General features: G+C 42.7%; 1 protein-coding gene across 2 annotated transcripts in view; it reads left to right on the top strand.

The window, feature by feature from the left end:
* LOC133408968 (calmodulin-binding transcription activator 1-like) overlaps positions 1-26,930 on the top strand; it is a 69,703-nt gene extending 42,773 nt beyond the window's left edge. Inside the window, exons 6-23 of one of the 2 annotated variants that reach the window (XM_061688402.1) lie at positions 681-752; positions 3,968-4,121; positions 5,029-6,884; positions 7,638-7,764; positions 8,888-9,022; positions 12,250-12,395; positions 14,847-15,031; positions 15,109-15,187; positions 15,272-15,539; positions 17,182-17,690; positions 18,482-18,630; positions 18,712-18,773; positions 18,843-18,958; positions 19,096-19,164; positions 21,998-22,143; positions 22,224-22,295; positions 22,436-22,466; positions 22,977-26,930. In XM_061688402.1, the coding sequence (XP_061544386.1) occupies positions 681-752; positions 3,968-4,121; positions 5,029-6,884; positions 7,638-7,764; positions 8,888-9,022; positions 12,250-12,395; positions 14,847-15,031; positions 15,109-15,187; positions 15,272-15,539; positions 17,182-17,690; positions 18,482-18,630; positions 18,712-18,773; positions 18,843-18,958; positions 19,096-19,164; positions 21,998-22,143; positions 22,224-22,295; positions 22,436-22,466; positions 22,977-23,009 (4,209 nt within the window). In that variant the 3' untranslated portion in view covers positions 23,010-26,930. Of the gene's footprint in view, positions 1-680; positions 753-3,967; positions 4,122-5,028; positions 6,885-7,637; positions 7,765-8,887; positions 9,023-12,249; positions 12,396-14,846; positions 15,032-15,108; positions 15,188-15,271; positions 15,540-17,181; positions 17,691-18,481; positions 18,631-18,711; positions 18,959-19,095; positions 19,165-21,997; positions 22,144-22,223; positions 22,296-22,435; positions 22,467-22,976 lie in introns of both variants that reach the window. The other variant, XM_061688401.1, reaches the window with a different exon arrangement.
* The last annotated feature ends 508 nt before the right edge of the window (positions 26,931-27,438 follow it).

A 27,438-nucleotide genomic window follows, 5' to 3' on the forward strand; every position in this document is an offset into this window, starting at 1 on the left:
TTGTGTCACCTCTTCCCGGGACCCCTCAAGCAAGAAAGCATTGTGTCGCGCAGGGGGCAGGGATGGCAGAGCAGTGGGAGAGGAGGAGGATAGTGAGAGGCAGGAAGCAGGGGAGGAAAAACACAACCCTGGTTCGAGAGCCTCCTCATATCAGATGGAAATATATGGAAATGCACTCTGCCTTTGGCCAAACACACTTTAGATAGCTGGCGGGCTTCTTCTCACAAGAGGCAAAATGGCAAGAAAATGAGAGTGCGAATGAGACAGCAAACAGAACAGACTTTTGATGTTGCTATTACATATCCAGCATGTCGAGTCTTCACCACTGTATGTACAATTGTGTTTTAACTATGCGATGACCTTGACAGAAGACCATTTCATCCTTCCACAGGGAAATCCCACAGGAGCCAGGACAGGGTCCACATATTGATCCTCTTGTGATATTTATACACTGTTGCCAAATATTGATATTTGTATAAGTGGACAACATCTGACGGAGGACCTTTTCAAAAATACACCGGCATGTTTAGCTCCAACATGAATACGACCTAAGTGGCTATAACCTGAGTTCTCCTTTGCTGTTCTCTCCTTTGCTGTGGTCACCTCATCCTCTCCTTGTGTCCCGCTCCTTCCATTTTCTTTTCTCCTTTCCCCCCTGAAATCTCCTTTCCTCTCTCTAGTGTCTGTATGGCTGCTACGTCCACTCCTCCATCATCCCCACCTTCCACCGTAGATGCTATTGGCTGCTGCAGGTAAGCTACCCACCCCCTTTCCCAGCTTCTCTACATTAAAACAAGAAGACTGTTTAACACGGAGAGATAAATTCTATACAGTGATGATTGTTTTTTGTTAGCTGTTTATTGGATTTCTTCATCTAGCACGTTATATTAAGATTTAATTCACAACGCTACACCAAACTAAACTACCAGAAACTGTATAGTATATTGTTAATTTTACGCACCACATGTTTAATCTCTTAAATTGTCCACTTCATTTTCAAAACAGCACAGTAACCTCCAACATAAACCATTGATAAACATTCTCCTCTTCAAAATTTTAATGAGGCAGACTATACTAAAATGTTGGGTAATAATAAAACTGGACGCCATTGCCGGGTTTATCGTCCCATTCAGGATATATCCCGTATTATGTGAACATGGTTTGCTGAGAAAACTTTTCGTAGATACAACTTTTCCAACTATTCCCTGCACTACGTAGCAAGGTCTTAAGACACTATACTCTCCATGTTGTCCTCTCTAAGAAAACACCCTGGAGCGGCGTACAATGTACACACACATTCCACACATGTAGAGTTTAGACTTAAGCCCCCAACAGGCAGAAGAAGCACACACACAAACACACGCACACACACATGCACACACACAAACATCTCTCCCTTGATCAAAAGTGAGAGTAACCAAATATTGTACTCAAGTAAGAGTACTGTTACTTTAGAATAATACGACTCAAGTAAAATTAAAAAGTAGTCGTCCAAATAATTACTTGAGTGGGAGCAAGAAAGTACTCAGTCAAAAAAAACTACTCAAGTACTGAGTAACTCGTGAGTGACCTATGATTTATTTATTTTTTAAATCAGAATAGGAATGTGCAAATTCAGGTATTGCTGAACAATATCACTTAATCTAAAACATAACAAATCAAATCTTTATAAAAATCTAATCTTTGTGAAATAACAAATTAAGGCAAATTCAGCTCCAAGAAATGGTCTTATACTATATTGTTTCTACTTGTTAAACAGCACAATATTGTAGGCTACCAGGCACATTACAAAAACAAGAACAATGCTGGAGTGGATATAAAAAGTATACACACCTCTGTACAAATGCCAAGTTTTTGTGTTGTAAAAGAACTGTTACCAAGATACATCATTTTAAATGTGACCTAGAATTTGTACAACTCAACTGATTTGTTTTTGTAACTTTTTGAAAGGAGAGGGGGAAATAAACAACTGAAATAAACTTGAATGTGATTGAACTTGCTTCCTTCTTGGCCAGGTCACCATTGGAAAAGAGATGCTCTGTTTTCACTGGTGTTTTTCCTGTTTAAAGAAAATGTAAATGAAATAAATAAGAATACATCTGGTTGCACAAGGAGGCAATCCCTCTTATAACTGCCATGTGGCTGTGCTCAGAAGTAACAGATCACATTCAAACTCATGTTTAATGGGAGTCCACATACACCTGCCACCATTTAAAATTTTAAATGGAAAAAAAAACAACAACGCATGCATAGGGCCTTATAGAAACATTATTTGTTTTATCCACTAAAATGACTAAATGAAGAAGCGTTTTGCTGATTAGACTTATTGATAAAGTGTGTGTGTGTGTGTGTGTGTGTGAGAGAAAGAGAGAGAGAGAGAGCAAGAGAGAGAGAGAGAGAGAGAGACTGAGAGAGAGCACAAAAATAATGTACCCCAGAAGATGCATGTTTTAGTTACTTGTGACCGTATGCACAACCAAAACAACAGCAAAAACATCTGTAACTTTGGAGATGTGCTAAAATATCCAAGTTTGGTCAGTGAGAAAACTACGCTACATGTTAAAGCTGTTGTTTTTCGTCGTTTGTAATGCAAACGCACGTTTGATTGGTGAACTTTGTCAAACGTCACTGTGGTAATCACGGTAGATTGGTGCAGCGGCGCCCGAAAACGAAAGTCTAAAAATAGATTAAAACTACTCTAACAAGTACAATTTATCCTAAATGTAACGCGAGTAAATGTAACAGAATACAGTAGGTACGGAAAGTATTCAGACCCCCTTTAATTTTTCACTTTTTGTTATATTGCAGGCATTTGATATTTCAGTTTTTCTTTTTTAATAGATCTGCACACATTTCAACAATTCCGTTTTTTTCTGTCAATATGGGGTGCTGTGTGTACATTAATGAGGAAAAAGATGAACAAATGATTTTCGCAAATGGCTGCAATATAACAAAGAGTGAAAAATGTAAGGGGGTCTGAATACTTTCCGTACCCACTGTAATTGTAGCGCATTCCTACCCACCTCTGCCCTTGATTGGCCATGCAAGAGTGGGTCACCAGAACCTCATCATCTCCAGACCTACATGTTGAATCTTAAACATTCCCTTCATTTCCAAGAAAATATTGAATGCCCAACGATGTTCATTTAAAATATGTAAATCCAATATATATGCGTGCATTCCTTGCCAATCGGTCCTGCATAATTTGTCACATGAATTTTACAAGGACATTCTCGCCACATGCTGTAAATTGAATTTGCCCCCTATCAAATATATTTTATTTTTCAGCGCACTTTACTCTCTTGTGACTCTCTGAGTCTAAAATTGGCAGGGGAACTTCTGATTCCTCTATCTGTAATGTGCCATTTTCTGCTCTTTGCACATATATCACATCACATCAGTGAACACGATCATAAATGAGCCTGTCTGTTCTGTTGCATTGCACAGTGTGGTGCTGTAGCAGCCCACTGTGCCATTTTCTTGTTCCACCTGAGCAGGCCTTCCCCCTCACCTGAGTCTGTCTACTAAATCTTTTATCAAGAGGAGCCTCTCTCACACACACCAGCCATATACACACTTGTTGAACCATTCATGGCATATAAATTCCATAAGTCTGCTGGTGGGCTACAGTATGGTGAGCTTTATGCTGACCTGCCCATTCCCTGTTTCGCTCATTCACTCTCTAAATCGCATGCACACCAACACACGTGTGGACGTTTCCGCTGGCCCTGCAATGTTTGGGTGAGTGAGTTTGAGCTGTTAAATGTTTTATAGGCAGGTGAGAGAATCTTGTTTGACACGCTATATCCGACCTCCCTCCTGACCTCCACATACTCCTCTGCTTTCCTTGTCCTTTTCCCCTCCTTCTGCAAATACACTGTATCAATGAACTCTCTTGCTGATAGAGACAGATGAGCAAAAATAAAGGCGGTGTTTTACCAACGAGACGTGTGCTGCTCTGTTATAGAACCCAGACATCGTGCTGGTGCACTATCTGAATGTTCCAGCAGTGGACGATAGCGGGAAGCCGTGTGGTCCTGTTCTCTGTTCTATCAACACAGACAGGAAGGAGTGGGCCAAGTGGAGCAAGGAGGAGCTCATCGGACAACTCAAACCTATGTGTGAGTTATCTTTTCCACCCCTTCACCACTCACTGCCCTCCTACTTCCTCATTCTCGTGTTTCAGCCTCCACACTTGTCCTAAACCTGAGAATAGGAGTCGTATTGGATCAACAACCAAAGCTGTCGTTCTGATTATAATTACAAAGATGAAAACCAAATCATAGCCGAACTTCAGATGTAAGACTTCAAAAACACTGCTGGCTTACCTTTGCAAAATCCGGTTGAGATAAGAGGCGACTGCAGAACTTATGATGTAGAGAGTGTGACTACTATAAAGAACCCGCTGTGGGGGGGGGTAGTTCCACAAGCCAGTGCCATGCTGCCATCTGCAGGCAAGCACACATTGCGCCAAAGAGCCAAAGAAAAAAGGGTGGCTGGATAGAGGGGCCCAAGCTGGAGGTGCCCGAAATATCCAGCATGTATTATTCATAAATCAGCAACTGTGAGAGAAGATAACTTCAGTACACACACACATACAAACACAAAAACACCTAATTTCTCAACTTTTGATCCGGTTTTGAAGGGTAAATAAGGACAGCTGCCCAGAACTAAGTGGCTTTTTGACTTAAATAGTTGTCATCTCTCACATATCTCTCTGCATTTGCCCTATGAACACACCAAATTTAGGATTACAAATTCGTTTTGTATCGTGTTTGAATTGAAATGTCTTACGAATGAGCTTGTGCATTTTGAATGAGTGAAAAGGAGAGATTTGGATCACTGACAGTGAACTGTAGCACATATGAATACCGTCAGTGTACATTTCAGTCACTGGAGGGCGCCAACGCACACGTGAAATTGAAATAATGCTACAGTCACAACATCATGTTGAAATTAAACCGAAGCTTTCTTTATATTTTTTTTAGGTTTATACTTAATGTAAATCTTTTATCCCTTGTGTGGCAGGTGCTGGAAGCAGCCTACATCAGAAATGTTCAGGTGTCAAGCAGCGCATCATTTCATCCAAGCAGGAGTCAGGGGCAGCGGCAGGGGTTGGCGCTACAGCGGGTGGCGGCGCTACAGCAGGCCAGAGATCTGAGGAAGCAGATGGCACAGAGGTCCAGAACAGTGATGTGTCAGAGGGCCAGACAGAGCCCAGTCCTGGGGGGCGACGGAGCAGGGCAGGCGGAGGAGACAGGCGGAATGGCCGAATGACGAAGCCCTCCCTCCTCCCGCAGAGCAGCATGGAAGTGTCCTCGTCTACCTCCACCAACCAGGTGGAAGTCCCTGATACCACCCAGAGTTCCCCACTCTCAATCACCAGTGATATGGCTGACAGCCCTGCGCTCGCCATTAGTGCTGGCCTGTCACAGAGCACCGCTGTGTTCATGTCTGAAGTCACCACGCTGACTGGAGATTCGGTTTACTCAGCTGGCCACACCCACCTGCTGCCGTCTACTCATGAGAGCGCCGCCACTGGCATCCTGTTGGCTGTTGCCCCCGAGAACCAGAGGTTTGCATCATTTCCTGGTGGGGTCGGCTTAGGAGAGGGAGGAGAGTTGGTTCTTTCCAGCTCTCTAGACTCCGGCGGAGGGGTCAACCTTCCAGAGACTGCCATGACGTTTGACCCTGACTGCTTCCTTAATAACCCCAAGCAGGGTCAGACCTACGGAGGAGGTGGAGGCAAGACTGAGGGGCGTAACGGTAATGATGGGGGGATCCACTGTTCATCTAATGGCTTTGTCTACAGCCCATCCCTTGTCAATAACATCAAGAAGGAACCTACACCTATGGAGCAGCCACTGGCCCCTCAGAGCAGTTATGTAGGAGAGGGGGCAGGCCTCAGCCCCAGTACCACTCTGGAGCAGATGGACTTCAGCGCTGTCATGTCATCACCGTGCGTCCCGAGTCTAACTCAGTCCGCGCACCACCCTTCGCCAAACCTCTTCCTCCAGACCTCCACACACACAAACCAGCCCTCCGAGCAGCAGACCAACGGCACCACTGAGGCACCACAGGAATCAGATGAAGCTAGGGCTTACATTAGCCTGCCGGCAGACACCCCGCTCACCAACGGAGACCACCATACACACCTGCACCAAACCAGCCAAGACCAGACCCTGTGTGGCAGGAATGGAAAAGGAGCATCAGTGGCCTCTTTCCCCCTGACGAGCCAGGACGCTAATGTTGACCAGCCCGGCAGTGGGGTTCGTCAGGAGGTCAGTGGCAAAGTTGTTGAGAATGGAGGCGAGTTAATGCTCAAGTCTGGAGCTGCTCACGAGGCTTACGCCAGTGTGGACACTGAACACTACCTTCAACCTACAGATGGCCACGGAGTGGGGGATGAAGGGGGAGCGGGCTGTGGAACCGCAGGAGGAGGGGAAAACGAAATTCTTTGTAATGGAGTAAGCTTGCCAGGGGCCGGCGGCTCAGTGGTGGCCAGTCCTCAGTCAATAGGTGCTGGTGCAAGCATTGAAAGGGCACTCTACAATTCCTCTCTACCTCCACAAGGTGGAAGTGTATCCGCCACTGCGGCTGGAGCAGGAGCAGCCATCAGCCTGGAAGGCTTTGAGGCTTCATTTGGAAGTCAATTCTCTGATCTCATCAATGATTTCATCTCAGTTGAAGGGTCTGCAGGTGGGGTAGGGAGTGCTGTCAACGGGGTCCTGATGCCTCAGGAGGGGGCAGTGGGAGAGGAGCAGGGCACGGGGGAAGGCCACCTGCAGGGTTCTGAAGTGGAGCAGGGAGCTCTGGGAATGCTCCAAGAGACCGGGAGGCTGTTTGGTGTGACAGACTACTCCCCAGAGTGGTCTTATCCTGAGGTTAGTAACAACATTTGTATCATTATTTATTCATCGTTGTTGCCCGGAGTAAAATCAGACTGACACATGATGGAAGACGGCTTTTACTGCTTTTAAAAAATGGAATCATGCCCTCAACTGATTGCTGAGTTAATGAAATGTCAATATTACATGGATTCCACTGGGTAGCTTCATTAATTCATACATGTATTGCATAGAATTACACAGTCAGTGAATCACGTTGGCTATGTGTTTGGTCATTTTGAGGACAATATTTTCTGTACTCTAGTAATGCGTTGAAAGGTAGAAACTATCAAATGTGCAAACCAAACAGTAACTTTTGTATGTTACCACAAAACACGCATCTCCATTGTGCACTCTATATAAGAATTAAACCATTCTATTGTTGTTGTTTTGTTTTTGTTTTTTTCAAATCCATTCTATTGTTGTTGCTTTAAACAGTTTCATAAACCAAAACATTCTAGGCATTTGTTTGTTTTTATTTGCACTGCTGTATGCCGTTACCTGTTGGGACTGTGCTGCCCACTGGTAGAATGCTTAATAATATCACATTTATACCTAAAGAATTCCACACACATGAAACATTCAGTCATCTTTTGCTGCATAATTCAAAAATGTTATATTATCTTCAGTTCCACCTTATTCTATCAATTGTTCACTTTGTTTTCAGACTTGCTGTTTACCCAACTTCAGCTCCCTGTGATGAAGTCCCCATGTTGTGTCCCATTCCTCTAACTAGTGTTTGTGCTGCAGGGTGGCGTGAAGGTGCTTATCACAGGCCCGTGGTTGGAGTCAAGCGCTGAGTACAGCTGCCTGTTTGACCACATCAGCGTCCCTGCTGCCCTCATACAGCCTGGTGTGCTACGCTGCTACTGTCCAGGTATCGCGTGTCTACGCACTTTCTCATCATACATACATATTTATTATCAATTGACATGCACATAAACTCCAGCTAGTTTTAGACATTATTAATGACATCCACTGTCTACCGATGGATGTCCTCCTTTTGGGATAAAGCACAAAATAATACCCTTTATACAAGAAGAAGACATTAGAATAGCATGAGAACACACCGGCCACTTTATTAGGTACACCTGCTTCAACCAGTTGGCCTTTTCAGTGTTTATTGACACTGTCAGAGAGGGTCAATATATTTCTTTTTGTAACTGTAGTCTACAGTAGGGTAGAACTGCATTGAGATATGTGTACGTTATTCTTATATGAGGTGTGTCAGACAAATTCAAGGACTGATGTCACAAAATATGTATTTCAAACCCACACTACAAACTACGAGTGTTCCCTTTCAACGTGGGCCAGACAATCAACCAGCACATCTACGAAGAGATCCTGCGGCATTTGCTTAGATGAGTGCGCCAGAAGCGGTGGCCGTTGTGGCAGGACAACTCGTGGTGGCTTCACCAGGACAGTGTGGCTGCTAACAAAGCCCTGAGCATCCAACAGTTGCAAAAGAAGAACATCGCCATGCTGGAGGAACCTCCCCACTCGCCCGACCTGGCTCTGGCTGCTGTGGAGGATCCCACAAGAATAGTTTCAGGACTGCTTGAAGGCAGGATTACTTCGAAGGAGAGAAAAAACTTGAAGTTTGTAGTTTTTGTGATATCAATTGGAACTTTTCTGACAAAACTCGTATGTAAAGCATTGGAATTCTACGCTGGTACCTTAGACTATAGTCAACTTTTTTTTAAACAAATACTTCCCTGACAGTGCCATTCAAACACTGTATGACTGTTTTTGTAAGACAGATATCATTCGTGGCCAGCGACTACATATATGGTCATGCATGCAGTGTAATATGCTTCTTGAAGTGGTGCATTCAACTGCACGAGTCAGATCCTGTGTCACTAAATAGGATCACTGAAGACCACGCACAATTTTCTGCAGATACACAAAAAGCTGTATTCCTAAACACTCTTATAAACATACTGTCTTATATTGAGGTTTGTCACCACTGTATTATTTATTGACATCATGGTTCTTTCCAGCCCACGACACGGGACTCGTCATGCTGCAGGTAGCTATGGGTGGCGAGGTCATCTCTTCTTCAGTGGTCTTTGAATACAAGGCGCGCGACCTTCCTGCCCTCCCATCCTCTCAGCATGACTGGCTGTCTTTGGACGGTAAGAGCATTCAGCAGTGTATTGCAACATTGAGGCGTACAATTACACTTTTAAGGTTCCCACAAGGCACTTGGAATTCTTGAAAAGGCTTGAGCTTTAATGAGTTCCAATGTTTTGCATTTTGGATTGTGAAGTAAGTGTATAAGTTTACTATTTGAATGAAAGAAACTTAAGAGGAGCGATAAAACACAGGCAAAATGTTTTCTTTTATTCTCTCTTTGCTATTACAAGACAAAACTTTTTGTTTGTAGCACAATACCGGACAGCACAGTGGAAGTGTGGTTAGCATGTCTACTGTGGTTCCAATCTCATCCTTTGTAAAGTTTGCATGTTCTCTCTCTGCTTTGGGTTTTCTGTGGTGAATTCTAAAACTGCATGCCTTTATATAGATCAAGGAACCATATTTGCGAACTTACTTGTCGAAATAGACATTACACACTAATGCAATAGAAACCTGAGCCAATCTGCAAAGGTAATTATAACAGTGAGGGGCGGGGAAACCTACATATATTCTAAAAGCAAATTAAAACCTTAGAGAAACCTTTAACCAACAAATTGTCATAATCCATTCATCCATCAATTTTCTACACTGCTGAGTTCGGGGTGAGCTGGGGTCTATCCAAGCTGACTCTGGGCAAGAGGCATGGTACACCCTGGACTGATCACCAGCCAATCACAGAGCACATCAAGACAAACAACCATTTACACTCACATTCACAATTTGTAGTCTTCAATTAACCTTACATGCATGTTTTTGGAATGTGTGAGGAACCCGGAGTACCCAGCGAAAAACCCATGCCAGCAGGAGTAGAACTCCACACAGGAAGGCCGGAGCCCGTATTCAAACCCCCCCATCCTCAGAATTGTGAAGTGCGTGTGCTAACCACTTACTACTGTGCCACCAGGCTGCCAATTGTCATAATATATGATACTAAAGAACAGTTGGAGGTACATCATATTGGATCATCATATTGGATCAGATTTTGTATGACCTTCTGAGGAGTGGAGTGAAAATGGTGAAATGGTCATTGTGTGAGTGTCCATTGATGCGCCCCACTTCAAATGTGCTCTTCTGTTTTGAAATCCAGCTCATGCAAATCAGGGGCTGTATCCCAACATGCAGACATTCATTTAGAGTTTCCCCATTTCAGTTTAATAACATCGAATTCAATTTAAAAGTGCTGCATTGGTGTTAAAGGAGGTGTTCCTGGCTTTAATGCAAAGTCTGTCTTGGTAACACACAAGTCTCTTCAGCAACGCCTGCTCTGCTTTTACATTGTGTGTGTGTGTGTGTGTGTGTGTGTGCGTGCGTGCGTGCTTGTGTGTGCCCCCAGTCTGCGCGTTGCGCACTGCGGCAATGCGGCTGCACGGTCACAGCTCATACTGCATGCACGACTGAAGGGCAAAGACAATGTGGCTCAGTCGCCGTCCCCTTGACACCCCGAAACAGCCCGCCAAAGGTTGTATCCACAAACACGTTTCTGGACTAGCGAGACACACTCAGGCATGCACGCATTTTCACGGTAATGTACCGCAAAATGTGTAGGTCAAACATAAAATGGATTAAAAGTACGTCTGCACTCGGCGTCTGCTCCAGTTTAGTTGGGAGTGCAGTCTTCTTATGCGACGATGACGGCCTAAACCTCCTGCTGCTCCAAAGTCTGGCGGGCTGATTTGAAGAGAAGAGCGCCGCTGCTCACTTCACACACAATCTACTCTCTCTCTCTCTCTCTCTCTCTCTCACTCTCTCTCTGTCTCGCTCTCTCTCTCACCCCCTCTCTCACTCTCTGTTGTTGGGAGTATCGACGTGTGTGTCGCACACTTCTAACTAAGGCGGTTGAGCAGAAACTGGAATAAAGACACACTCGCTGTTTGGGTTCGTAGATTATCTGATATCATTTCATTTCAAAATTGATGTCTGGAAATTGCTGTTTTGCATCCATGGGGTGCATGATTTAAGTGTTGTTTATTCAGATGTTATTGTCCAACTGCTTTGTCTTGTGTCATTGTATTAAAGACATTTATTGTTAGACTACAATGAAGATTAATTTCATCCAATGGTAGTCATTTTGCATAGTTGCTAAATGTTTGAGCTATATATGTAAAACAAAAAAACAGAAAGAAAGAAACCTCAGGAGGTTGCTTCTCTTCGAAGCAGACCTGAAGAACAATAACACGACAACAAGTGCAGGGAGGCCATTTGCCTCCTGCATCTGTACACACAATAGCAACCAATATTAAACATGCTGTTCATGATTTATCTGTATGCCATGCACATTTTCTCCAATTGACCTGTGTAACAGTGTGTGTGCATTGACATTATGTTATTGTTATTATCTATGGTATGTTAATAGAATGGATGCAACAGAGTCAAGGGGCTATAACAATCTCATTAAAAGTGTAATGATGAGCAGTTGTATTATCTGAACTGATGTTGCTCATGAAGAGTTTTCATTGGGATGAATACTATTGCAAAAGCAACAGCAAACTTCTGAAATAACAGTCTCACCAAAAAAAATACAATAAAATTACTTTTAACATGCAATGATTGTGAAAAATAGTAGACTCTCGGAGCTGCTTAAGAATTATGGTCTTCATTGCAATGCATTTGGCGGTTGCCAATATCAATAAAAGAAGAACAATTATAAATAATTGTTTTGAAATGTACAAAATGTTTGTCATTTTTTGAAGCAAATTATTGTGTTTCTTGCGATGTGGTTCAAGCTTTTTGTTTACATCAATAGTTGAATAGGCTGGTACTTGTCATATGATTGGCTTTTTTTTCGGACTGTTTGACAATCTCCCCCTCTGATTGGCGGACTGCAATGTTTGGAGCGTGATCTTTGTGTCACTCACAAAGCTCCGCCCTCTTTTTTTCCTCAGTCGATGTGCTACTGACAGCAGAGAGGAGAGGAGGGAAAATAAAGAGCCTGAGTGACATGATGAGCACTGCAGCAAACTGCAGCTGCACAGAAATAAATTGTCACACTTACAACCGTGTAAAAATATTAATAACATAGTTTGTTGCTGGATCCGTGCACTTATATTACATTCACATTCAAGTGCTGTTTAAGATCCTGGATGGTTCTTGGGTGTCTATTCATCCTTCTATATCAAGCCCCTCATAAGCAACCTTCTCCTTCTGTGGCCTTTTATTTTGGACGTCCTAAAATATACAGTAAATATTGTTTTGAATAAAAAATCTATTCATGTTATATTTTCTGTAGATACCCAGTTCAGGATGTCCATCTTGGAGCGCCTGGAGCAGATGGAACAGAGGATGGCCGATATAACCAATCAAAACCCCTGCTCAGAAACTATGGCAACCAAGAGTGAAGGTGCAGAGGGAGGGGGAACCGAACAGCAGTCTCAAGTAAGGCAGAAAGATGCAATTTGTTTGAGTGAAGAATTTATTTGACGTAAATTAAATGTAAAATAAATCTGAACACATTTAAAATTAGAATGCTAATCAGTAGAGCCTAGACATCCACCAAGGATGAACAATCCTAATTTGGATTGCTTTTACATGCCTGGATTTGATCATTAAGATTAGCTAAAATATGAAATTTTTTTAGGGGCAAATTGTTGTTTTTGTTTTTACAATATACACTATTAGATAAAAACAGACCACAGTTACAAGAGACTGTTAGCAACCAAAATGTTGGCTATGTTGTCACAGCCATTGTTGGATGTATACAATTAATGTTTTGACATCTACTCACAAATTCCACATCTGTAGTATTTCCATAAGATGTGTAAATGTAATATTGGCACTCTATTACAACTGACGTTTGAGTCGTTTATGTTCCTCTCCGTATGCATGTATTACATTGAAAGCAGAAGAATTTGTAATTAACTTATATGCATCCAATTTTGACCTCCATACATCTCAGCTAAAATACACCTTAATTGTCAAGCATTGGCTGAAAACATTGTGTTGTTTTGACAAACCCTTGAGGCAACGAATGGAGATACATAAAACACATTTCCATTGGTTGTTTGGCTGGACAGAGCATGCATTATTACATCCATCCATCTTCTTCCACTTATTTGAGGTCAGGTCGTGGGGAAGCCCAGACTTGCCTCTCAGCAGCCACTTCGCCCACTTCTTCTGAGGGGATCCCGAGGCATTCCCAGGTTAACCAGGAGACATCTTGGGCTATCCTGGGTCATTCCCGGGCCCTCCTCCCAGTGAGACGTGCCTGGAACACCTCATCAGGGGGGCATCCACCTCATCTAACTCCTCTCGATGTGGAGGAGCGATGTGGAGGAGCAGCAGCTTGACTCTGAGCTCGTCCAGGATGAATGGGCTTATCACCCTATCTCTAAGACGGGGAGCCCTGCGGCGGAAACTAACATCCTGCGGCGGAAACTAATTTTGCCTGCTTGTATCCGCTATCTTGTTCTTTTGGTCACGACCCACAGCTTGTGACCATAGGTGAGGGTAGGAACTTAGATGGACTGGTAAATCGAGAGCTTTGCCTTTCGGCTGAGCTCCTTCTTTACCAAGAAAGACCGATGCAGACACGTTCCAACGCCTCCACAAAACACATGTAGACTGGTTGGCTAAACTCCCATGTACCCTTGAGGACCCTGCTCAGGGTGTAGAGCTTGTCCCCTGTTCCACGGTCCGGACGAAAACCACACTGCTCCTTCTGAATCTGAGGTTCGACATCCCGATGGACCCTCCTCAATAGACCTTACCTTACCATGTGTGTTATCCACCTATAGTTGGAACACACCCACCAGTCCTCCTTCTTAAAGTATGCATTATAACATGGAGATTCAAATTATGTTAAAATGTCAACATCTTAGTATTTCCATTGGATGTTTTTGGTTAATTGCTGGTTCCACATTTTTAGGTCAGTTCAGTTCGTTATACTATATTGTCCCCGTAAGGGAAACTTGTCTTGCAAACAGGTTGAAAGACAGAACATTTTAGAAACACTAAATACATTTTAAAACAGTCAAGTCAGCTTAATAAAAAATACACCATACATGTCTTTTTTTTTTATTATTTATTTTTGCTCTGGGGACAAAGGAGTCTGTGGTCCTTTTGGTCCTGTATAAGGGGACTCTAAATGCTCCAAAACAGCTGGCAATGTTGTGAACTCTGCTTTGAAAACGGCTGGTAGTGAATGGGTTAAGAAATGGATATTTGAAAAATGGGACAGCAACACATATAGACAGACAATATGAAACTACTCACAAGAATATATTATTTATCCTCTGTGAGAAAATGGGGAATATTACTCCAGTTTACAGAGCACTTGTGACCGTCTACTTAGTTTATATTCGTATGCCTGTGTTATACAACCCCCTGGTGGCCAAGGGATGCGCACCAGGAGGAGCACCACAGTGAATTACTGTAAAGCATGATGCACATTTTAATACTTTATATTTTACTTGATTATGTTATTACTGTATTGTTTTTTTTTTTTGTAAAGTAAGCCACAATACTATAAAGTGCTATTTTGCTCATTAATAAACATAAACACTATGGACATTTTATGGGGTGACAGATTAATGGCATTTTCATTCAATTCAGTGGAGAAAGATGATTTGCGATATGAGTGTTTTGAGTGAAGAATGTGGTCACAGAACAAAGTAAAAGCTCCACTGTATTTTTTTCCCTGGGTTTTTACTAAATATTAACCAGTTCTTCCTTGGGGCAAAGGTTTGTAGAAATATTTTTTGCCATCTTGTGTAACATTGAAAACATGGCCTCCTTGGTGGAGGTAGGCAAGCCACCAAACTAATAACACTGAATGATCTCTTTGGAACTCGGATGACACTTAAATCGCTGTGCCAATTTCTTCCCCAGACCTCTCCCGACCACAGTTCATTTGAGGGTCGGGTTGTGGTTGTGTGTGAGAAGATGATGTCACAGCCGTGTTGGGCTTCCTCCAATCAGCTCGTCCACAGCAAGAACTCAAGAGGAATGACCTTATTGCATCTGGCTGCAGCTCAGGGCTACGCTGGGCTCATTCAGACTCTCATCCGCTGGCGGTGATTAACAAACACTCATAGCAGACCATCAATAGGGATGTGACGTTTAAATCTCACGTGACCATTTTGCTCTGCAGCACCAAGCATGCTGACAGCATTGACCTCGAGCTGGAGGTGGATCCTCTAAATGTCGACCACTTCTCCTGCACACCACTGGTGAGTGATCAATGTTTCCTTAAGGGTTATGCGGTCTTCTCTTCATGTCGGCATGTGTGACAACATCCCCATTGGTCTCTCCAGATGTGGGCATGTGCTCTGGGTCATACTGATGCAGCACTGGTGCTTTACCAGTGGGACCCAAGAGCTTTGGCCATTCCCGATTCTCTGGGACGCTTGCCGCTCAACATCGCCAGATCCCGGGGCCACACACGACTGGCCGAACTCTTGGAGCAGCTACAACAAAGTCCTCAAGCTCCAAGTCAGCCTGCTGACATATGGATGGACCGGTGGAGAGGAGGCTCTGAGCTCAGCAGAATAAACAACAGTCACTCCTCAAACCCAAATTCAGGTGGGAGAAAATATCAGTAAACAGTTCAGTGTGAATGGAATATGTTAGTCGGCCTGGAGTGAGTTACTTTTTTTTTTTTTACAGTTTTTGGTAGTGTTGTGCTCAAGACCATGCTATCCAAAACTAAGACTTACCCGAGACCAGAACTCACCGAGACCAAGACAAGACATGACTTTTGGGAGTAACACCAAGACCGAAACAAGCTGAGACCCTGACAAGACCAAGACCATAAAAATAAATTTAAAAAAAACATGACAAGGTTGAACAGTTAAAGAGCATTCTCGGTTTAATTTTCTTTTAAATACATTTGACAGCCAAAAACACAGTGTCTGTAACTCTTTCAAAGCACAACATGCAAAAATCTCAACATTTTCAACTAAATTCTTCTGAAAAAGTCAGCTGCAGCAAGCAACAGGCGCTTGAGAATATAGGGTAAAGTTATTTTATTTACTGTATACTAGTGGTGTCACGATACCAAAATTCTGACTTTGATACTATACCTGCATAAAACATCGATACCATTACTGAAAAAAATACAACAGGACATTTTTTTTTAAACTAAAAGCAGTGGAATGAAAACTGACAAAACAACTTCGAATACTTTTATATTTTTTTTTATTAATTCAAAACATGCTAACATTGCTATAAACTTGAAAAAGAATGTAATAATGAAATTAGCCCATTCTAGCATTAGTCATTTAAAAAAATAATAATTACAGCAATGCTGGCGGCACGGTGGACGACTGGTTAGCACATCTGCCTCGCAGTTCTGAGGACCGGGGTTCAAAGCCCGGCCCCGTCTGTGTGGAGTTTGCATGTTCTTCCCGTGCCTACTTGGGTTTTCTCCGGGTACTCCGGTTTCCTCCCACATCCCAGAAACATGCTTTGGAGGTTGATTGAAGACTCTAAATTGCCCGTATGTGTGAATGTGAGTGCGAATGGTTGTTTGTTTGTATGTGCCCTGCGATTGGCTGGCAACCAGTTCAGGGTGTACCCCGCCTCTTCCCTGAAGATAGCTGGGATAGGCTCCAGCACACCTGCAACCCCAGTGAGGATAAGCGTTGAAGAAAATGGATGGATGGATGGATGGAAGGCCCCAGGCACACTTACAAACACTCACGTACACATCTATAAAAAAATAAAATAAAGCAAAAAAAAATTGCAAAGGGGCACCTTGGGCATCAAGGGCAAAAGGGGAGGGACCTAAAGCCCCCTCCTCTGCACGCCCCTCCAGTGCAGTGCTGTTATTCATTGCCTACGGAGCCATGATAATCAAAAAGTGGACCTTTTTGCTCCACTTGAAAAATCAGTGGTTTTCCTTTTGCCTTCTGGTGGTTTTTTTATTCTTCTCGAACTCCACGATTTCCAGAGTGGTCTCCGACGACGAGTGTAGCATGTATCTGGGTTGGAGCGCTCCGAGCTGGGATGGATGTAAATGTGAATGTAATTGGAAATATACATTTTATATAGGAATTTTTTTTCATGATGTTGGCCCATTTTCTTTGAAAAATGGTCTTGGACAGACTGAAGTAAAATCCATGTTTTAGATGAACTGACCAATCATATTTTATGCTCAGTGTCGTGGGAATATACATTACGCAGTGCTAATAAATTCTTAATCTACATCTCCTTGTTTTTCTAGAACTGAGGAGAGCCAGGACTGAGAGCCAGCCCAACAACCAGACCTGGAACCAAACAGGACACAGAACTTCACAGACAACCCAGGGAGAGCAAGGGGGTCCACCCCCAGCTAAGAGACTCAAACCCACTCAGCAACAGCTCGCTAACTCAATCTCTAGCAACCTCAACTCCCTCCCGAACCACCACAGACCTACCACTCACCCTTCCCCTATATCAAGTCCTCAACAAACCCAACATCCCAACCTCAGCAATCGGAGTGCACCCCCTGCCAGCTACAGTCCGGACTGTCCTCAGCTCTCCAACTCCTCCTTCCCCCACCTGCAGGCCAGGATAGGGGCATCTGGAGGGGGCACCAGGTGGAGCCTGAGACATACTCTGGGGCAGCGTAGCCTCGCAAGGAGGATTCTAGGGAAGGAGCGACTGGCTGTTCACCTGCGCCACAGAGTCCTGTCAGACAGGGGGGAGGAGACAGAACTGCTGACCTATCAGGATAACACAGAGGACTTGCAGGTAGGGAGAGTCCTCTGTCTCAAGGCATTAAAAAGTACAGTGGTACCTTGACTTACAAGTTCCCAAACTTAAGAGTTGTGTTACGAGCCAAAATTTGATTCACAAGCGAGCTTCAAGTATGCAGCTGCTCGAGTGAAGTGGGAAAAAAGGAGACATTCACCCGTGCTCTTTCAGCCATTTATTCAACGGTACAAACAGGGAAACCCGCTTGTCCCAACGTACAGTAATTTCACGTTTATTTTTTCACGTTGGCATTTCAATGGGGAAATATTGATTTGATAGACAAGTGGATGCCCGGGGCCACCTCCTCCCCACGATTAGGTGAAAAGTGGTGATATAGGGAGACCATATAGATGTAAATGTTCAAAGTATTAAAACACACAAATGCATTAAAATACACCTTTTATCAATCCATCCATCCATTTTCTGTATCGCTTATCCTCTGGAGCCTATCCCAGTTTTTGGCGAGAGGCGGGGTACGCCCTGAACTGGTCGCCAGCCAATCGCAGGGCACATATAGACAAACAATCATTCGCACTCACATTCACACCTACGGGCAATTTAGAGTCTTCAGTGAACCGACCACGCATGTTTTTGGAATGTGGGAGGAAACCAAAGTACCCGGAGAAAACCCAAGCAGGCACGGGGAGAACATGCAAACTCCATGGTTGAATGGTGAATGGTTATTTGTCTATATGTACCCTGTGATTGTGTTGACCCACAGAGTAGAGTTTGATTTTGTGTGTGCATGCATGCGTGCGTGTGTGTGTGTATGGTTGTTTGTGTTGCAGGTGGACATTTCAATGCTTGCTGATCACATCATGGAGACATCCACTGCTCGACTTAAACAGGAGGACATGGAGACTGAAACAGATTCCGGCAGGGTGGGCCTCAGCGCTGATGTCAAACTATTGTCTGGTTATCTTGCTGAGGTTGAAAGGTAAGTCAAACCATTCTAAAATGTTTTTATGAAATCTCATTAGATGTTTTCTTTACTTGCTTTGCTTGCCGTGCTCTGCAGGTTCCTTAATGCCAAGCCCCATACTCCCGGCCCAAAACCGAACTCTCACTCAGGGCCTGAGGGTGAGCAGAGTTCTCAAACTAAGCAAGCCCTGTCCACCCCCTCTGACTGGAACTCCTTCCTCTCTGCAGCTATGAAAGAGGAACGGTTGAAAATGGACTCCTCCTTTCTTGCCATGACAGAAGCAGAGCAGAGAGAGCTGTGTGAGACCATCAGGAATGCTCTGCACTCCCTTAGAAAACACAAGGTATCCATTATCTTGTATGACTTCCACTTCAATTTTGCAGTATATACTCTTCCTGTCATGTATCTGTCTTGCTTGATACATGTTTGCTTGCTTGCATGAGCATCTTATATACAAACTCTTACCATCACCCCCTTCAGGGTCCTATTCAGGAACAACGCAAAGAGATTGCAGCAGTGATTCAACGCTGCTATAAGAGATACAAGCAGGTACGATTCAATGTTCAGACAGCATTAAACTGACCTACATTGCTAATTAAGGTACTCCGTTTAATCATTCATTTTTTCACCTCTACTTATGATAGGGCGTATCATAGACAAAACAGATGGACAGCGATGTTTTTATGAGCATTTGCATTAAATGCTTTGACAAAGTCGGTTGTTTGCTAAGGCTATGCTCTGTAGATGAAAAAATATGAATACGTTTTTTTAACTGTACTTTAATTAATTGTTTCTCAAACTGGGGTCCAGGGAGTCATAGCTTGGGGGTTTGAAAAATAAGTTGCAATAAATTATTTGACTTTAATATCAGAATATTACAACTTTATCTTGGAAAAGTATTACTTTATTCTTAAAAGATTAGGACATTTTATCCTAACAGAATAGGTTTTTGTTCTTTTTTTTTTTCTTGAAAAAATACGACTTTTCTCATAACATTAGTTTTCAAAAACAAAAATATTTGTTCGTTATTGTAACATTACGACTTTTCTCTGAAGTTTGAGAACATCTGCTTTAATCAGTTGAAGAGGTTTATAGTTTGAGGTAAGCTTTAACACCACATAATTATTGGGCACAACTGTTGCCGTGCTAAAACCTTTATTAACTGAACACGCAAAGCTTGGAGTAACATTTAACTTTAGTTATCGTGCAAGTTTAAAAAGTAAACGTTCATTCGAATAATAGCTGGCACAGTACCTGCAGAGGGAATAGGAACCAAGTGACTGTGCATACGGCCAGCTCTTTTTGCAGTCTACATTCCATTCTTGTTTTATTATTACTGTCGTCTTATTACTTTGCTATAGTGTACTTATCAGCCTTGACAGAGATGCATGTACCAAAAGACCCACCGCATGCCTAATTTGCATAAAACACCAAGCTGGTGTCGATTGCGCACCGGTCCGTGGCCATTACCTTCAACTTTAAAATCAGCAATTGAAAACACACTTTCTGTTGTATGTTCTGATATTTTTTATTATTATTATCGTCAACTGAGCAGCCAGGACACAGACTGTTTTTTTTAAACACTTTGCACGTCCATAGGCGGCACGGTGGGCGACTGGTTAGCAGATCCGCCTCACAGTTCTAAGGACTGGGGTTCAAATCCCAGCCCCGCCTGTGTGGAGTTTGCATGTTCTCCCCGGGCCTGCGTGGGTTTTCTATGGGTACTCCGGTTTCTTCCCACATCCCAAAAACATGCACGGTAGGTTGATTGATGATTCTAAATTGACCTTAGGCGTGAATGTGAGTGCGAATGGTCGTTTGTTTATATGTGCCCTGCGATTGGCTGGCGTCCAGTTCGGGTATACCCCGCCTCTCACCCGACGATAGCTGGGATAGGCTCCAGCACGCCCGCGACCCTTGTGAGGATAACCGGAACAGAAGATGAATGAATGAATGAATGCACGTCCATATTTTTCCTCTTTGTCATTGCTAGTACCTTTCTGTTGTCATCACAAAGAAAGAAATGCCCACTTTGTATTTACATTAGCAAGAGTACTGTCATATTTGTTGCATTAAATTAGCCATTTGTTAAAATTGATTTATTTAGTTGATTCATTGTAAATATTAAAATGAAAAAAATATGACTAAAATACATTTCACTGATACATTTGACAATTTGTGTTTCATTTATACAATTGGTTAAATAAGTATAATTAAAGGGATTATAATCAACAATTTTAAAATTACAATGAATTTTAGTTTATTATTAATGTTACGTATTTCACATATATTATATACACATTTTAACTTTACTTTTACATTATCTATGGACGACTTGGCCCATTTGTCAATTTTAAAAATCAAACGTGGCCCTTCAGCACAAACGTTTGACCGAAGCTTGTTTAAATTCTCACTGACCTGAAGTCTCACGTGATATGTTGATGTTTTTGTGCGTCTTTTGATAGCAAAATGTTTTTGCGGTTTTCAAATTTTCTGATATTTGGGGATGATCAAACTTGGGGGTTCCACTGGATATAATGAGATGGTATTTTAGGTGATAAGAGTGGACTACAGTAGAGCCTGTGGTAACTTTTACCCCCTGTTTTAATTGTGAAGGTAACCATTTTGTATCTTACATATTATGGAAAACTGAGCATTTATTCAGTATCGTTGATATCAAACCTAAGGTACTGTACATGTACTAGTATGCTCCTGGTCCTTACTAGTAAAACAAGGGACCTTATGCACAGTTATGCTTTAAGCATTTCCGGTGAAAAGCTCAGATGCCATCTTCTGCTGTCACTATGATCCAAGCTACTGGGATCCCATCTGACTGAGAAATAATCTCTGTTGTTAAATATGTGATAACCTGGGGTTGTGTAATTGGTATATTCAGTAGTTTTATGCATGTACTTTTTGAGGTCGAAATGGCAAGTTTTTCCTTTTTGAAGTCGAGGGGATAGCTCCAATGAAGTGTGCCACTATGTTATCACATTTCCAATGTTGTCACTATGCTTTTACATGCTGACCAGAATATCCCACTTTCCACCAATCGCGGAAGTGCTGCATGCATAGAGTCCATTGACTAGTAGAACAACTCGATCGCACTAGTAGAATGGCTGTATCTCATTAGTAGGTTTTTTTTCCACTACTGTATGACATTCATGCACACTTAAATGTCACTGTCTTATTACTAGTGAGGAAGAACATGAACCTGAAGCTTGATATCAAGGCTATCGAATAAATGCTCAAATAGCTTTCCGTAACAATGCACCTTTAAGGGCTCGCCATCTTTTTGAAGCTTTTTAAAGACCCTGTGTTCAGGAGTAAAAAAGTTCACATTTAGTGTTGAATTAAGACTTTACAACATTACTGTTTTCAGTATGCACTTTATAAGAGGATGACCCTGGCAGCCATCCTGATCCAGAGTCGTTTCCGGAGTTTTCATGAGAAGAGGAAGTTCCAACAGAGTCGCAGAGCAGCGGTCCTCATACAGCAATACTATCGCTCCTATAGACACTCCCTCAGGTTCTCCAAACACACAAACACACTTCATTCATTGTCCAAAAAAAAAACAAAAACCGTCACACCTCTCTCTTTGCCTGTAGCAACCTTCTAACTAAAAAACAGAACCAGGCTGCACGCAAGATCCTGAGGTTCCTGCTTCGATGCCGCCACAGGTGAGCCGTAAAAATCAACTCACACGTGCACGCACACCCAAGACCACACACCATGCACATTGCCCACACACGCATTCACAGCCCACTGCCACACGGGCATTGGTGCTAACAGCTGCTGTTGTTTTACTGTTCCTGCGAAGCCCTTTGATGGACCATAGGCCCCTGAAGCGGGTGAGTCTCCCCCCACTCTCTCTCTCTCTCTCTCTCTCTCTCTCTCACTCTCTCTCTCTCTCTCTCGCTCTCTCACTGTCTTTCTCTCTCTCTCTCTCTCCTGGTGGCAGATGCCTGTTTGCATGTGGGGGGAGGAGAGGGTATCCAGGCTGATTATCCTTCTCTCTCTCTCTCTTTCTCTCTCTCTCTATCTACTCTCTCTCTCCCTCCCTCATTCTTCTGTCTGTCCCGTCGAGGACTGCGGAATGATGCTGCTACTTCTGCATGACTGACAGATAGATAGAGGAGCACTCTTGCACATGGTCTTCCTGGGGGCATGACATCAGTTGGGGACTCAAATGTCTTGCTTGTCTCCTTTTTGTGCCTTGAGGGGGTTGGGTAGGATTTCCGGGGTGGAGATTTTCCCAGGAAGTAAACTGTGGACTATTAGATGGAAACAGATATACAGACATGTACACACACAAAAGAAAAATCACTCTAATGTGTTTCCAATATGTGTCTTTACACCAGGGTCAGAGAGCAGAAAAAGGACAGGGGTCCTGAGAGCCCTCCACCAGGCCCCACCCACAGCCCACTAAGCCTGTGATAATCCCCTCTCTCCTTCTTTTTCATTTTCTTCTCCAAACTATATTGCCCCCTCTCCTGCCCCTTTCATTTCCTTCTCCCCCTTTTTTGCTCGCCCTCTATCCTGTCTTCTCTCGAGAGGAAGAATCCTCTCAGACAGACAGAGGACAGGATAGGTGTCCATCATGGCAGCTCAGACAAACAGACAGACAGACAGACATACAGACAGACTGACAGACAGACTACTAGGGCAAGCCCAGGGATCTGGCTCCGTCCACAGAACTGATCCTCCTCCACAGTTCCACTGGGAGGCCATCACATTAACCTCATGGCATTGTTTGCACTCTTGGGTATGTTTCCAAACGGGAGGAAGCGGATGGCGGCTGGCAGATGGCGGCTGGTGACGGCGTGGCGCCGACTGGATGTGGTGGAAGGCTTCAGCTTGCTCACGCGCCAAAAGCAACTTTGACTTGCCGAACTCATGTAAAACCCACCGCGTTTTGTGCCCAAACACTGATCCATGAAAGGATAAGAAAACATAAACCAAAAAACTCACTTCTATGTTGCATTTGCATGCAGGTTATTTCTTCGTTCCTTTCGCTCATTCCTCCTCGCCATGCTGAAGAGCTCAAGAGGCAAACCATCCTGTTTATGCGGTATAATCACAATATCACTAAACACTCTGACTCACATTACTTACAAACCTATCAATCAGTCACCTGATCAAAAGGGGAGGAACCACTTGAATGTAAGAGGAGCATTGTTTCCATGAGGGTCGGGGTCTGAATTAACGATGTCTTAATTTGTTACATGGACTTTGTATGGAGTTCGTTCTCAGAGGCGGCACTTTGCTCGCCCGCGTGTTGTCAGTGTTTGTTCAATTCAATGCATGTGTTTGAGCCGCGAGCTCCTGCATGCTTGCCAAACTGCTTTCGTGTTGTTTATTTTGTATTTCTATGTGTAGTTGTGTCTCACTGGTCCCATCGACTTATCCTTGCCCTGCGTAATGTGAATTGTGTAAGGACAAATGACATATTTTGGGTGCTTTTTCTTAAAAAAAACAAAAAAACAACAACAACAACAAAGTTTATTTATTTAGGGGTCTAATTATTTATTTAAGAGTGGTTAAGCTTGAGACTGGTTTCCCCCCTTGTGTGCTAAAATATGACATGTTGCAGTGGTTAAATGTCTCTGTTAGTTTGTTCTTTTCATGAACCTCTAAATCCTAGCTGTGATTTGAGGAAAGAGTCACATACAGTAACATTGCCTTGACTTCTTCCTGACTCTGAGAGGTCTCTATGCTTGCTCTGTACATGACACGGGTCCAGTACCTACCCAGATACAGGGCATTGATCCCCATATTAGCCCATACGGGCAATCAAATCCATATTTTGGACTACTGCATATTCCTGTATATAAACTGACGAGGTAAGGGGATATGAGGACCCTGAAACTTTTTCATAAGAGGACTGTATTTAAGATTATAAATTATTTTACTCCCATAATAAGAACTTAACATAGAGACCTGGCTACACAGGACGGCTGTATTGCTTGTAAATAATGTAGATATTAAAAACTGAGTAATGTGCATGATATTTAAGACGCAGAAACAACAAAAAGAACATGTTACTGGCTATGGACTGTGAGAGGATTTTAATGGCTTCACTTTAAGAGTATCCAGTATAAGTGTTACTGAAAAGAACATTTTGTTCAAGCATGCAAATGAAAAATCTGATGTTAGAATTAAATAAGTGGGAAAACAAAGTTAGCTGAAACAATGATCTTTCAGACAAAACATTTACACATTGTGCTTTTGTTCATTGGCTCGCAAAAATCAAACACTTTTTGCCAGTAGTGCCAATTATAATGATTGCTATTTTGCCTCATTTTATGTTGGGGGAAAAAAAACCAACACCCAAAAGATATCAGTGAGATGCACAGAGGCAACACACACAAACTATAAACAGTAGACAAGATAGTAATAGCTCAACAGTAGTTCAACTAGAGGATGACATTGAAGATGCAATTGTTAAAATAAGGGTGATGAAGATGCTGAGAAAGATCGTTTAAATGTGAATGCATTGACCCCCCCCCCCCCCAAAAAAAGCAAGAGGGTGCTACATTCTTTACAATGTGGTTGTGCTTCAGCAACATGCTACCTTTAGTTTCAACAATTCTCGCCATTCAGTCAAACAGAATGTCTCTTTCCCACTCTTCATTCCTTTTTCCTCTTCATTGTCACTGCTGGTATATAACATGTGCTTAAGCACCCTGGAAAGCTCTGTTTAGGAAGTGCCTGATCAATAACAGAAAAGTGCAAGTTCATATCAGGAAATAGCTATTGTATGTTCTCCGAATGGCTGCCAGTTACCTTTTTCTTTCTCCTCAATGGTGTGTTAAACAAATGTTAGTGTTGGACTTGTTTCAAGTTACATGCAAGTTACAAGTTACGTGCACTAATTTGTCAGACCTTGGACTGAATGCTCATTGTCATTTTTCGGCCGCTTGTGTGTGTGCATTATGCAGTGTTAGAACCACACATTCTCTGAATGCTCTGTATAAAAGATACTGTCACAAGTCAATCAAACGTCTTGGTGTCAGAGCCTGTGTTTTCCTGCAAAGGTTCACATGAAAATGTTCTCGTAGCATTAAGCATAAAATAAGAACACAGCGGTTTTCCAGACAACAAAATGACTGTCTTGTACACCCTTTCCCATTCTCGCTCTCTTTCTCTTCCCCTCTCTCACCCCATGTCTCGTACTCACACACGCACAAGTGCACACAGTCAGAAACACAAGAAAGCCACAGTCTTTCTCTCTGCGCTTATGTCTTGGGGAACAGTTCAATCTCTCCCTTAGATTTTACTCAGGGTTGAAAAACAGGGAGATGATATGTGGAGTGTCACTAACTCATTGCTAACACACAGCTTTGTGTATGTGTATTCCATACGTTAGGGATAATGTTTATCTATGAATTAGAATCGTCTCATTTTCTAATGTGGTTCTTGACTGGCCCTCTCCCATGCATATAGTCTCATTTTGTGAGGCAGCGATTGTGATCTGTTTGCGTTATCTAAACTGCAGCGTGTGTCTTTTTATCTACAAGAAAAATAAGTACTGAGTGATTTCTAATGGTCATAAACGCACAAGAATAATACTAAGAATTAAAAATACTGTAAGTTGCAACCATGTGTTACCTTAATTAAAACACTAGTAAGTCTAGTCTTATTTACACTCTATTTGGAAGATCTCAAAAATGTGTTCTCAGTATCCCTCTCAAACAAACACTCCTCCCACATCGTCACAACTACTTTTTAGATTCTCAAAACACAGACATACTGCAGTATCCTTGCGCACAGAATGGCTAACATAGAGATCACTACGTTTGTGTTTATGGAGAGGATGTTGACTGTAAGAAAAACAAAAAAGATAATGTCATAAAAAGTTAAAATACGAGTGAGACAGTTGCCGGCAAACGTGCGGAGATGGCCTCTGTTTGCCAGCGGTGCGCCTGGAAAATGGTACCTGTAAACCTTTTATCCCTTGTCTCTGAGGCGGCGTGCCCAAACACCACATTGCATGCTAGAATGATAGACCCTCTCCACTCCTCTGTCTTCCCTCTGTCTCATCTCCTGCTCTATTCCGACCTTGCCTGCTGTTGTGTTCTCCATGCCTATCATTCCTCTTCTTTTGTAGCCTACTTTGACTTCCTATGTTCTACTTTTTTTGTTTGCATGCACAAGCATCACAAAACTGTTGATGTTTTTAAGAGAATATTTTGTTGCTGAGGCCATGCAGTGTTTTGAATATTGCCCTTATATGTGGAAAATGTCCTCTGAATGCTTTACATAATTTCTGCTGTAAAATGAAATCAGAATAAAAAAGAAAATTTGCACTTTAATGTGTCTTTGCCTGGTATTTATTTAGATTTATGTTGCATTAGCGGTATGGAACCTTTTTCTTATCAGGGGCCATTTGAGTTTTTATTAAGTCCTCTGAGGGCCATGCTAAATGTATGAAAAAATAAGATGCAAGAGTTGAACAAATGTTATACTGTGTATATTATAAGCATTAAATCACTGATGTATGGGTTCACTCGACTAACTTACGAACAGGCAAAGGCCACTCAGTGACGGTGTAAATGTGAGTGTTAATGGTTGTTTACCTATATGTGATTGACTGGCAACCAGTCCGGGACGTAGTCTGCCTTTTGCCCAAAATCAGGTGCAACACTGAACCCGATAAGTGGAACAGAAAATGGATGGGTTATATGCAGTTTTGACCTCCAATGTTCCACAGTCCACATTCAGAACGTGTGGAATGTTCCACATTCCACATTCAGAACTACAACAAGCGCAATCTGTAGTAACAACAAGAAAAAAGAACAACAAGAAAAAAAAAAATCTGTA

Source organism: Phycodurus eques, chromosome 10 (assembly GCF_024500275.1).
Source record: "Phycodurus eques isolate BA_2022a chromosome 10, UOR_Pequ_1.1, whole genome shotgun sequence".
Classification (NCBI taxonomy): Eukaryota; Metazoa; Chordata; class Actinopteri; order Syngnathiformes; family Syngnathidae; genus Phycodurus; species Phycodurus eques.